General features: G+C 40.5%; 1 protein-coding gene across 9 annotated transcripts in view; it reads left to right on the top strand.

The window, feature by feature from the left end:
- The window catches only part of PCNT (pericentrin), a 100,137-nt gene that overhangs the window by 44,396 nt on the left and 42,779 nt on the right, over positions 1–12,962 (top strand). For 8 of the 9 annotated variants that reach the window (XM_048952501.1, XM_048952500.1, XM_048952499.1 and 5 more), the window contains 4 exons: positions 868–1,082; positions 1,536–1,750; positions 4,150–4,312; positions 7,033–7,176. In XM_048952501.1, coding sequence (XP_048808458.1) covers positions 868–1,082; positions 1,536–1,750; positions 4,150–4,312; positions 7,033–7,176 — 737 coding nt within the window. The remainder of the gene's footprint in view (positions 1–867; positions 1,083–1,535; positions 1,751–4,149; positions 4,313–7,032; positions 7,177–12,962) is intronic. The other variant, XM_048952498.1, reaches the window with a different exon arrangement.

The raw sequence follows: 12,962 nt of genomic DNA, 5'->3' as shown, positions 1-12,962 counted from the left end.
ATTATATTGGCTTTACTAACCTATCTGATATGGAGAGCATGTTGTGTTGTTGTTTCTTTTTCCTCCCTCACCCCACCGTCCCTTCTGGTCTGATAGAGAATTTAGTGTTCTGGTTTCACCGCTGTCTATAATCCTGGCAAAAGCTAGGGAAGCTTTCTGTATCCTAGGAAGTGCAATCTAGATCAGTTTGATTTGTTATTTGAACACGTGGATCGGAGAGAGGCTGACATGTTGAATAGCTTTCCAGAAGAATTCCTTTTCCACGCTTTTAAACAAGCAAACAAAAAACTGGCTTACAATTTGGTTGTGCCGTGCCAGGGCTTCTTGGATCTTCCATCCATTGTTTGGCTTCCTGTAGGATATTAAAGTATGACAGACGACTTGTTCTTGGATGTTCTTGGATATTCTGACTTGAATATTTCTGCTATTTGTTCAAACTTCCATGAACAAATGTAGCAGAAATTTTTCAGTATTACATGCCTCAGAAGTACTGTCAATGTTTTCTTCAAATTAAAGTTCTCCATATGTGTAATTTTTTTTAGTCTACTCTGCCAGGACACCCTTATTTATTTTGGTGTTACAGGTACTATGTTAATAAATGTGTTCTCCCTGCTGATGCTTCCATAAATATGGAGAAAACAGATTTTAGTTTGCAGAGCCTGCATCTGTATTGTTTCTTTTGTTGTTTTCTTTGTTTTTTTGTTTTTTTGTGTGTGTGTGTGTGTGTGTGTGTGTGAAATATTTGAATCTTCTTCACTGATAATTGTTAAACAATGGCAAGGTGTCTGTTTTAGACTGTCAGGTTTTCAGTATATTTGAAGCCTCTAAGCACACATCTTGGCAATGTTTCATGTGCTTCTGTTCTAGGAAGAAAATGCAGGACTCATATCAGTGTCTTTTGAAATGGCTTATGGAGCTGGTGAAGGCCGCAATTGCTGTTGAGGATCTTATCTGTAGCAAGATTGGTCTTTGCCTTGATAACAGTATGGCTTCTGCAGATTCTATGGAAAGTCACAGTATTATGGAAGAAATAGGGTTTGTACAATACTTCAAAGCTAAAGAGAAGAGTCACCTAGAGAAAGGTGAGTGCAAGTTTGTATAATTGGAAACAGTCAATTGATATTCTTGAATAATGGTTTTTCATTTTGTACTACATGGAGGAAGCTCTGAATAGGGATGTCTCTTGTTGCAGTGTTTTTATGTTTCCAAGTTTTTCCACGCGTAAGATAGCGTATCAGTGTATCTTTTAGTAGCAAAAATACTAACCTGATAAGGTTGATTAAGGCTGGATGGATAGCAGAGCAGGGAAGTTGAACCTGATGGATACAGAACTTCAGTTCCTGGTGTATAAGCATATTTCAAGGCCTTGCAAAACACTGTATTGATTTGTAAACATCAAATAACTCTGTATTAACAAGTTTTTCACCTCGTAATATATCTTCTGGGCCAAGCAGTGTTGCTGTGTGATGTCAGTTGTTATCTGACTGAGTTCTGTGTCACTTTTCTGTGCATTTAAGTAGCTTGCTTGTTTTCAGTAGATGAACTGCTTGATGAAACTCTCACAGAACACAGCCAGCTGTCTCCAGTGACCGAAGAGCAGTATGATGAGTTGAGCCAATACTTATATGAAAGTGTTTTTGCAAAGCCTGAAATGGCATATGAAAATGAAGAGATGATACTGAAAATTTGTGATCGTTTGCGCACTGCAGTGGAAAGACTTCTGGAACTGGTTACAGAATCAGCTAAGCAAGTAAGATAATGTCTTCCTCTGTATAAAAGCGTAATTACTCTAAAAATGTGAACTCTGACTTGAGGCTTGTATATGTTAGCACCTTGTAGGACTGGCTGCCCTGAGGAAAAATATCATGCCATATCTTCAGGCAAATTATAAGTAATACAAGGGATGTGCATCTCCTGCTTCTTGCAGTGGATAATTTGTCCTTTATTTGAATAATTCTTATAACTGAGACTTAACAGTTTTTTTCTTTTTACAGCAAATCCTGTGTGAAGGAGATTACCTTACGAAAATTTAAACTAGAATTTTTAAGTGTTTCCTAACTTCTGGAGTACAGAATTAGCCTGTGATAAAACCTCTCATAAATAAGAAAAATGACATCGGTGCTTCTTCAACATTGATAAACAAATTGAAGAAAATTCAGTCCCATATTAAAATGCATTAGGAATGTGTAGAGTGCAGAATCATTAAGGTTGGAAAAGACCTGTAAGATCTAGTCCAGCTGTCCACCTACCACCAATGTTGCCCACTAAACATATAGTAATACCACATCTATACAGCCTCCTCCCTGGGCAGCCCACTTTTGTGCCTGACCACTCTTTCATAGTTGTTCTTCCTAATACCCAACCTGGACCTCCCCTGGTGTAACTTAGGCCCCTCACCACATCCTCCTTTCACGTAGTTGTAAGGGGCAATAAGGTCTCTCCTGAGATTCCTCCAGATTGAACAATCCCAGTTCTGTAAGGCACTCCTCATAAGCTTTGTATTTGTCTCATCACCCTTCTCTGACTATGCTCCAGAGCCTTAATGTCTTTCTTGTACTGAGGGGCATAAAACTGAGCACAATACAGGTGAGGCCTCACCAGAGCAGGGGGATGATTGCCTCCTTGCTCCTACTGGCAGCACTATTTCTGATACAAACACAGTGCCATTTGCTTTAGTCACTTGGGCATGCTGCTGGTTCACATTCAGCTGAGTGTTGACCAACACCTCCAGATCTTTCTCTTCCACACAGTCTTCCAGCCACTCTGCACCAGGCTTGTTGTATTGCCTAATAACCAAAGTGCAGGACTTGGCACTTGATCTTGTTGAACATCACCCTATTGGCTTCAGCCCAGCAATCCAACTTGTCCAGATCCTGACAAGTATCCTACCCTCAGGCATATTGACACTTCCTGCCAACTTGTCATCTGCAAACTTACTGAGAGTGGTCTCAGTCCCTTAATCCAGATCATCAGTAAAGATATTAAATAGGACAGACTCCAATACCAGCCCTGGGGAATACCACTTGTGACTGAACTTGCTGAATTTAATTCCATTCATTACAATGCTCTGGGCCTGGCCATCCAAGTTAGTTCTTTACCCAGCAAAAAGTGTGTGTGTAGAAGCCATGGGCTACCAGCTTCCCCAAGAGAATACTGTGACAGACAGAGTCAAAGGCTTTGCTGAAGTGTAGGTAGACTTCATTAACAGCCTTTCCCTTATCCACCAGTTGAGTCTCCTGCTCATGGGAAGAGATGGACTTGATCGAGAAGGATCTGCCTTGCATAAACCCATGCTGGCCAGGCATCATTCCCCAGGTGTCTGGCACATGCGTAATTGCACTCAAAATGATCTGTTCCATAACTTTTCCTGGCACTGAGGTCAAGCTGGCAGGCCCATAGTTCCTCAGATCCTCCTTATGACCCTTCTTGTAGATGGGAGTCACAATGGCAAGTCTCCAATCTTCTCAGACCCCTCTGGTTGACTAGTAATGCTTATAGATGGTGGAAACTGGCGATCACCTCTGCCAGCTGCCTCAGCATACTTAGGTGGGTCCCATCCAGCCCCCAAGGACTTGTGGCAGTCTAGATGGGAGTAGTAGGTCTCTGTTTCCACCTGAATTGTGGGGGATTTATTCTGTTCCCCATCTAGATTTCCAGGTTTCCCCAGTGCAGCAGGCACAGCCCCAAGCTGCTGCAGCTCAAGAAGCCCTTGGACAATGCTCTCAGATGTAGGGTTTGAGTTTTGGGTGATACTGTGTAGAGCCAGGGTTTGGATTCAGTGATTCTTGCAGGTTTCTTTCAACTTGGGGTATTCTGTGATTATTGAATTTAAGTGCAAGGATGCCTTAAATTGCAAGATTCAGGTCAGGCAACTTGGCCAACAGAAAGTTATTTCTCTTTATGCACAGTCAAGAAGCTTTTGTAGCTAAGGATGTTTTGTGAGGAAACTACAGACAAGTGCGTACAGGGAGTCAATAAAATGTCTAGTGCAAAGGAAAGCTAATACTACCAAGAAACTTAAAAACCTGGACCTTAATTTTTGATAACACTTACCCAGTAAGAGAAGGATCTGGATTTAAATACATGCGGTTATTTTTACAGTGCATCTGCATCCACAATTTAATCTTAGGGAAAACTGTTTATTTTTAGCTGGAAAAAACACATGAAATCCATGCACAACTTGAAGAAGAATTTGCTTGTCGAAATCAGGAGACTGCTCAAGTGGTTAGTCAGCATCAAGAACTAATGGAGTGCCTCAGTGAGGAAAGTGAGGCTAAGAATCAGCTGGCACTAGAGCTTCATAAAGCAGAAGGTAAGAAAGGAAAAAAACTGAGCTTATAACTGATTCTTCTAAGCATCTATGGTATCTTTTTGTGCTTTTTGTTGTACTTGATTTGTTTTGCCTGTCTATAATATATATATTTTTTGCATTTCAAATTAAGTTACTTGAAGCATGGGTCATTTCTTGCAAATCTAGTACTTACTCTTTAATCCTCTGAATCAGAATTACATTTCCCTTGGACAGGTGTGATAGTCCTATACTTATACCACTGTCTGTGTGTGAAAAGCACCATAATTTTAAAAACAAGCTTGCATGTCTGTATGTCTAAACATGGGAACCTGGATTATTGAAAAGAAAATAATCCCATTATAAATCAGCCCACATGTCTGACCACGGAAGGGTTCATCATGAACTAAAGCAATATTTGACAGCAGTACAGGCATAAAGAGATTCTAGAAGAAACAGACTGAGGTTGTTGATCTTAGTGCTATCATAGACAGCATATCATCATCCTTATTCCTGCTTATGAAGGTTAAGATTGGAGGTATGCTGATTTGGTCTGTATTCTTTACGTTTTTGCAAGGAGATCTTTGGCTTCCATGTTCTGGGATTTAAGTCCTTCAAGTTGAGCTTCTCTACCTAATCTTGGTATCTGCTTTCTATTCATAGAATCATAGAATGGCCTGGGTTGAAAAAAAAACCACAATGATCATCAAGTTTCAACCCTGCTGCTGTGTTCAGGGTCACCGATCACTAGCCACATCCAGCCTGGCCTTGAATGCCCCACAACCTCCTTGGGCAACCTGTTCCAGTGCATCACCACCCTCTGTGTGACAAACTTCTTCCTGATATCCAACCTAAACCTCCCTGTCTCAGTTTAAAACCATTCCCCCTTGTCCCATCACTATCCACCCTCATAAACAGTTGTTCCCCCTCCTGTTTATATGCTCCTTTCAAATATTGGAAGGCTGCAGTGACGTCTCCCTGGAGCCTTCTCTTCTCCAAGCTAATTAATCCCAGTTCTCTCAACCTTTCCTCATAGGAGAAGTGCTCAGCCCTATGATCATCTTAGTGGCCCTTCTCTGGACCCGTTCCAAGTGCTCCGCATCTTTCTTGTACTGGAGGCCCCAGGCCTGGACACAGTACTGCAGATGGGTTCTCACAAGAGCTGAGTAGAGAGGGACAATCGCCTCCCTCTCCCTGCTGGCCACCCCTTTTTTAATGTAGCCTGGGATATAGTTGGTCTTCCAGGCTACAAGCGCACACTGCTGGTTCATGTCCAGCTTCTCGTCCACTGGGACCCCAATGTCCTTCTCCACAGGGCTGCTTTCAAGGGGTTCTTTGCCCGGTCTGTACCTGGGATTGCCCCAACCCGAGTGTAACACCTTGCACGTAGCCTTGTTGAACCTCATTAGGGGCCCACTTCCCTAGTCTGTCCAGGTCCCCTGGATGGTTTTCCTTCCCTCCAGTTTTTTATCAGCTGCACTGCTCAGCTTGGTGTCATCAGCATACTTGCTGAGGGTGCACTTGATGTCATTGATGTTGAAGAACACTGGTCCCAAGACTGACCCCTGATGGACACCACCTGTGTCAAGGCAGAGGCCAGTCACAAAACCACTGATCACAACCCTTTGGCTGCATCCATCCAGTTCCTAATCCATCAAACTGTCCATCCTTCAAATCCACACCTCCAGTTTTGAGAGAAGGATGTGGTGAGGGTCCATGTCAGAGGCCTTGCAGAAGTCCAGGTAGATGACATCCACCACCCTTCCCCTGTCTACTGATATTGTCATTCCATTATAGAAGCCCACCAGATTGGTCAGGCAAGATACACCCCTGGTGAAGCCATTCTGGCTGTGTTGAATCACCTCCTTTTCTCTTACGTGCTTTAACAAAGCTTCTGGGAGGATCTGCTCCATGATCTTTCCAGGCACAGAGGTGAGGCTCTTCAGCCTGTATTTCCAGGCCTTCCTTTCTCCCTTTCTTAAAAATGGGAGTAACATTTCCCTTTTTCCATTCACCAGGGACTTCACCAGACAGCCATGATTTTTCAAATACAATGGAGAGTGGCTCGGCAACCACATTCAGAACCCTGGGATGAATATCATCTGGCCCCATAAATTATATAAACTCAGTTTCAGGAAGAAGTCTCAGACTTGTTCCGCTATTACAGTGGGACAGAATCTGCTCCCCACACCCTCACCTGGAGGTTCAGCATGGGAAGCCTGAACACCAGTGAAGACTGAGACAAAGCACTTACTGAGCACCTCAGCTTATTCCTCTTTAAACATATTCCTTTAGGCTTGCTTGGTCTCTCCAGCATCATGTTTCCTTCCTTTCTATGAATAATTGGTGGATTTCTTGGGCTCTGAATGTAGCACTTGATCTTACTTTCCGGAAAAATTCCTTTTCTTTTATCCTCCGAGCCCAGCAGAGGATGTGTCAAGCTGTCCTATGTTCTGAGTTTATTCCAAGCCATCAAGGCTTAACTAAGCCCCATATACATTTTGCGTCTTTTGAGGTAATTTGTGATATGGTAGCCTTATAAAATGTATTGGAAAACACTGCTTTATTCCTTAGAATGTTCCAAAAAAGTCTAGCTACAGTGTAAGTTTAAGTAATCTTGAAATTCCCCCTTTTTCTATGATTTTATTGTTTGCATTAAACCATTTACTTGTGTTTTCAAGTTTTATTTTTCCAGTAGATGCATTTGTCTGCTGCTTTATATACATTCTAACTTGGCATTTTAGGCATTATTGAAGGCTATGTTGCAGAAAAAGCTGCACTGGAGGAGGCCTTGAATCTGAAAGAAGAATCTGAGCGTCGCCTTGTTGTGGAGTTGGAGAATATGCGTGAACGCTTCCAGGAACTAACCCAGGAGCAGGCAATTCTTGGTAAGGAGCGGGTACGACAACAGTGGTGAAAAAAGAAAATGGCAGTGCATTGTGACTGGAAACTCTCGATGCAGTTCATCAATACTGGAGAAGGCAGCATTCTTCCGTTGGGTGACTTAGTGATCAGCTCCATCTAGTACAGAATTTGGCAGGGTCATCCTGTAAAAAAAAAAAAAAAAAAAAAAAAAAAAAAAAGGCAGCTTTTTATATTTTGCCTTTTGAGAAGAGAGTACTGTTAATGAGTAGTACTATTTGTAGCAGAAATGCTAAGTCATGGCCTGAACCAATGATTGAGCACCTGGTGGGAAGGCAGGGCCAACCAAGGGGATCTCAAGTGCATACAGTGCAATGCATCTGAGTGACTGGAAAGGCTGGAGCCAGGATCCACCCCTTCCCAGACCTCATTTTAGGGTTGGCAGTGGAGGCAAGGGTATTTCTATGGAGATCCCTGTATACCTGAGGCCTTCTGAATGTAAGCGGCTTTCTTCCTTCATTTCTATGTCAGTGGCTGCATTTGGGCTTGTCCTCATTTGCTGCAGCCAAAGTACCACCCCTATTATCGCTGTGCTTTCCATCACATTTGTAGTGTTACATAGAAATGGAAAGTATGAGAGGGGGGTGGTGGGAGGAAAAAGCTGTCTGGACTTGGTCCTAAGCAAGGCCTAGGTGGCCCTGCTCAAGACAGAGTATTAGACCAGATGACCTTCACAACATCCTTCCCAACTACAACCAATTTGTGAAAATAACTGCAGTGAATTTATCAAATCAGAAGAGAGATGAATTGCAGATTCAAAGCTTTTGGCTGCTTTCAGGGTGAAGTTAGCTTGATGATGATAGAAGAAATAATGTACTCTAGGAAGAATATTTGAGTTATTAAAACAACAAACAAAAAATTGATAATATTAACAGTATAAAAGTAAGTATTAAACTTTTGCTCTGTTCTTTGGCCTTATCCTGTCAAAATATGATACACATTGTCAGTATTGGGGACTGGAAAGATTTGAGAGATCAAGCTTGCGTAGGTAGGTTTCTAAAAGAAAGAGCATACTTTGAGGAACTGAATGAGATGTTTCCCTTGCCGTGGTCTCTCCAACAAAGTTATCTTTCACATTTCTGTAGAGGGTTGACTCACCAAAGAGCCAGTGAGAGTCACCAGAATGGCAAATCAATGTAGTCTACATAACCTAACTCCTCCTGTCCTTGCTCCATCACTGCCTTAGCCCCACAGAGTATGTGATAGCACTTAAGCAGGCTATAGAGAACTTACATAGGGAACTGGAGTTGAATAAAGGTGAACTCTTCAACATACTGGATGGACTCTAATAACACTCAGTGAGTGGTGGTTGGTGCTATTCTGCTTTACAAATTAGGAATACACATCTTTACAGTGACAGCAGTGATTTAGCAACTATACAAGGAATCTTAATGCTATGTACATATAATACAGTGTAAATTTTTTTTGGTTCACAGAGGAAAATTCAAATATGTGAATTGCACTATGCAGGAACTCAAGACTAGATTATGTTGCTGCTTAATCATTTAAATAGCATTATGTAGTTTGACTGTTTGTGTTTGCACCCTTGATATCATTTTAATACTTCTGTAAATTAATTTCTGTGAATCATCTCCCAGTAGAGATTTTATCATTTGAGATCACTGCCTTTCCGTTACTACTAATGCCAAGATGAGCCTTCGGATACATTCATAGATCTGTACTGTCTGAGCCAGCTATATAACAGATAGTTCTGCATCACTCCTTCTTTGGTCAGGAATAAAGGCATCAGGAAACAAATTGCTTGTGATTTTTTTTCTTTCTGCTGTTGGTAGTAGAAGATTGTAAACTTCTCCACTTTTGATTTTGGGTCCATGACCAATAGTAGTCTGAAAGACAGGTAGAATTCTATAACAGCCTTATTGTATCACTTCTGTGCAATTCTTGTCTGCCTCATCTCTTCCCTACCTCATCTTCCCTTGTTCCTCTTGCTGCTCTTCACCTTTTTTCCTACTGGATTCCACCACTGTACTGATCTTGTGGGTTACCAACCTTCCCTGTTCTGCCATTTGACTCTGCCCTCGATATTTCAAATATAATGCAGTCAAAATACTCGTGTTGTTCATGTGTCATTATTAAAAGTTGTCTGTCTGAGCTCTCATTCGACATCTTAATAGTAGCTTACTATTACATAAGGAGGAAATTGATTAGTGATATCACACACAGGTTGTCCTGGCTTAAAAAAATCTACCGTTCTTTGCCACAATAAACAGAGGAAGAAGTAGGGGAAGAACTATCATTCTTGGTGGAAAGATAAAAGAATATTAGCAGATTCAGGGGTATGATACTGAAGGCAAGTCATACTTGATTTATGAAGGTGATTATGGCATGAAAGGTTATGTCCCAAAGGAAACACAAAAGATTATTTTCAGATATTGTTGAACACAAGTACTTCTGGCTGTCATGGAACTGTATGACAGATTTTGAAGACTGTAAATCTATGCCAGCTCTTTGAGTCCAAGTGGACTGAATCCTGCTTTGGGTACATTGATAGAAATTAAAATGGGAGTTAAGGCATTAAATTTTCCATCTCAGTCTGGGAGAAACTGAAAAGCTTACTAATTCTTTTATAAAATGTGTGACTAACCAAGCATGTTGCAACAAACTTGCACGATTAAAATATGAAAGGATTTTTGTGGTAGCTGCAATCCAATTATAGGTGTGGATTAACATACAAGATAACATATAGGATGTGTCCTAATTAAGAAGTATTTTTTTGTTGAATAAAAGGTAGGCACTATCTGTATTATACATGAGTTTCTCATGGTGACTGAGAAATCTAATTTAATGGATAGGTAGATCAGAAAAAAGAAAGAGAGGGCAGAATGATGGAAGCTAGTCATAGGAGCAGAAAACAAGCAAGAGATTAACAAAATTTTACCCTGATTTCTAATGGTAATGTAAAATTTGCAGACGCCAAATTCAACGGGGCATCTTTTTTTTTTTTTAAATGAAAATGTATGTACCTAGCTCCTGAGAAGCAAACACTGTTAATCTTATAAATCCATAGCTGCCATGATTTGGTTATTTTAACAAGCTTTTTAAATTAAATTTATTCATATGTATGTGCTCATGTATTTGCTAGTTTTGTTTCCCAGGTTTCTTTTTCCCCAAAGAATGTGAGCTAGATAAATGTTTCAGGTGAATAAGGAAGAATAATCCAATTTAATTCCATTTAGAGCTGCAATGCTGCACTGGGCTGTCTAGGCAGTTACGATATCTTTATTCCTTCTAACTATTCAGTTCTCCCTCAATTTTCATTCAACATATTTTTGGTAACCACCTCAGTGTCCAAAAATGAGTTGCTGTTGACTGTAGGAGAGAGAAACTCTAACTTGACTGGTTAGAGTGTCTGGGGATTGCTGTTCTTCTGGTAGTTGCAGGCCTTGTTGTTCGTTAGAACTCATACAGTTATTTTTAATGAGTTGTGAGCACTAAAATTCATCACCTTTCCCTTGCCTCATCTATCCATCTATCTACTCTTCCTCTAGTTTGGAGTTTTTTTAGTATGTGGAAAGAATAAATAGGAGTAATATTGTGTGAAGTTGTTTGGCGTGGCTTATTCCTTGGAAAATGGATCCCTTATTTTTTGTTCAGTAGTACTAATGTGAATAGAATGGTCTTGCTAATAACAAACAGTTAGAGCTTGGCATTTGCTACTTGCTAATGATGTGGGGGGAGAAGTGTGCTGGGGCATTGCCAAAGTGAAATTGTGTGATTTGAATTAGTGTAAATAAAATAACATGTTTTTCCCATGAAAATACAAATCTCTGATCTGATGACCCAAGCCTGTTGCTTGAAAATGTATTTGCATACCAGAGGAATGCACAGTTAAAAAAAAACAAAACAAAACAAAAAACAAACAAACAAACAAAAACCAAACAAAAAAAAACAACCTGAAGAAATTGTTCAGACAGACTGCACTTACAGAGATTGAGTAGAAGGCAGTCACCAATTTTGGATGTGTTTTCACTTCCAAGTGAAAGCTGTTATTTTTTTCTTAACTTGCATTTCTGTTTGAGGAGGTGGCTGTGACTATTTCAGTTTTATCTAATCAGCATTTTGTTGCTCAAAAAGCAATAGTTCTGCTTTTGAAGTTTAAAAGAAGCCATCGGCTCATTAAGTACCACATTACTTATGATATGGGAGAAAAAATTCCTGTGCTTGCTTTCAAAAGAGTCAGCTCTTCACTTGAGCCGGTCCACGCGTCCTTGCTGTGTGTCTGCATACATCAGTATCTGCTTTACCCTCTGCTGAGCATTAGGTGTTAGTGGATACAGGGGGATGCTATTCTATTCCAATCCCCTGCCTAGCAAAGCAAAGCAGCTTATAGAAGATAATCTCCATTGTGCAGATGTGGCATATATTACTTCTGCAGTTGCTATTTCTAATTCTATTAGAATTCAGACTGTCCTTGGGACTCTCTGGACCTTCTGTTTCAGCCTGAGATAACTTGCTCGGGTGTATTTCTAGGTGACTGGAATCTGTAACAGCTTGCTGACCTCCATTCTTCCTTTGTCCAAAAAGTCTGTGGGGAAATCGTGGTGGAGGCCGTTCAGCTGCATGACTCTTCTACTGCATATGTTCAGGCAGAGCTCCAGTTACAGCCACAGCTCCATGAATGCTTGATTTGGAAGTGCTGGATCTTAGTTAATGTGATTGTTCAACTATGATACAGTGCATTCAAAAAAGGTTAAGGAGTGTATAGCACAATGGTTGCGTAGTTGATGTTAGGCATTGGAGACAGCATGATAGATTGCTGTGAGTTTGTAAAAGCAGTTTTTAGTTGTAATGGACTTGTTGGCTATCAGTCAAAGACATAGCTGCAGTACAGCTTTTGAAGGTGTGCTGCGTATATGTATATCTCTCTCATCAGCGGTTCCTCAAAGTCCTTCATTTATTTTGTGATTTGTTAGCTGAACAAACCTAAAATGGTAGGTCTAGCCTGGAGCCAATGTATCTGAGTGTGAGGGAGAGAAGGGTACTTAACGTATTGTCTCAAATGACTGCAAAAAGAAAATGTTTTTTTTTTTTTTTCCAACTGGTGTGTTGTGCCCATTGACAGTGCACATGAACAAGAAATAACTGGTAAGCAATCTTGTCACTGGGAAGTTCTGTGTTTCAGTTGGTTTTGGAAGCTACCAAGGGCACTTAGCAAATCTGGCAAGTGGTTAAAGAATCAGGTACAATTCAATTTTTCTTATTTGATTAATTTTTAGTTTTACCGTGTGTATTTTGGTATCCTTTTAATGCAGAGGAAGAAGAGCTGCTACAGTGAGAGACTATGATGACTGAGAACCTACTTGTCTCATTATTGAACCTCTTAATTCCCAGGGACAAAAACTTCACAGTTTTTGTTCAGTCTATTCAAGTGCTTATTACCATTACTACTGGGACAGTTTCCTCAGTTCTCTCCCTAAGGTGTTTTTTTGTTTGTTTGTTTGTTTGCAGAGGTTTATAATAGGAACTTAGGAAGGAATTGAGCAAAAGTCACGTGAATTGATTTGATTATGCTTGGAAAAGGGAATTCTCCCATCCAGGGGTCTGGTCTAGATGATCAGTTAAGGTCCTTACTGGAATCACAACCATGTTTTTCCTCGGTGGCTGACAACATTTAAGATGAAAAATGGAGCATTTGAAAAGTGAAATAAAGAGTTCTTGCATGACTTTTCTTTAAGTACTGGATAGCTACACTTCTATTTTTGTATTCAGGTAACTTTTAACTACAGTTGCT

This window comes from Lagopus muta, chromosome 8, assembly GCF_023343835.1.
Source record: "Lagopus muta isolate bLagMut1 chromosome 8, bLagMut1 primary, whole genome shotgun sequence".
Taxonomy (NCBI): Eukaryota; Metazoa; Chordata; class Aves; order Galliformes; family Phasianidae; genus Lagopus; species Lagopus muta.
The sequence above is the reverse complement of the archived record's forward strand: the minus strand, read 5'-3'. Positions and strand labels throughout refer to the sequence as shown.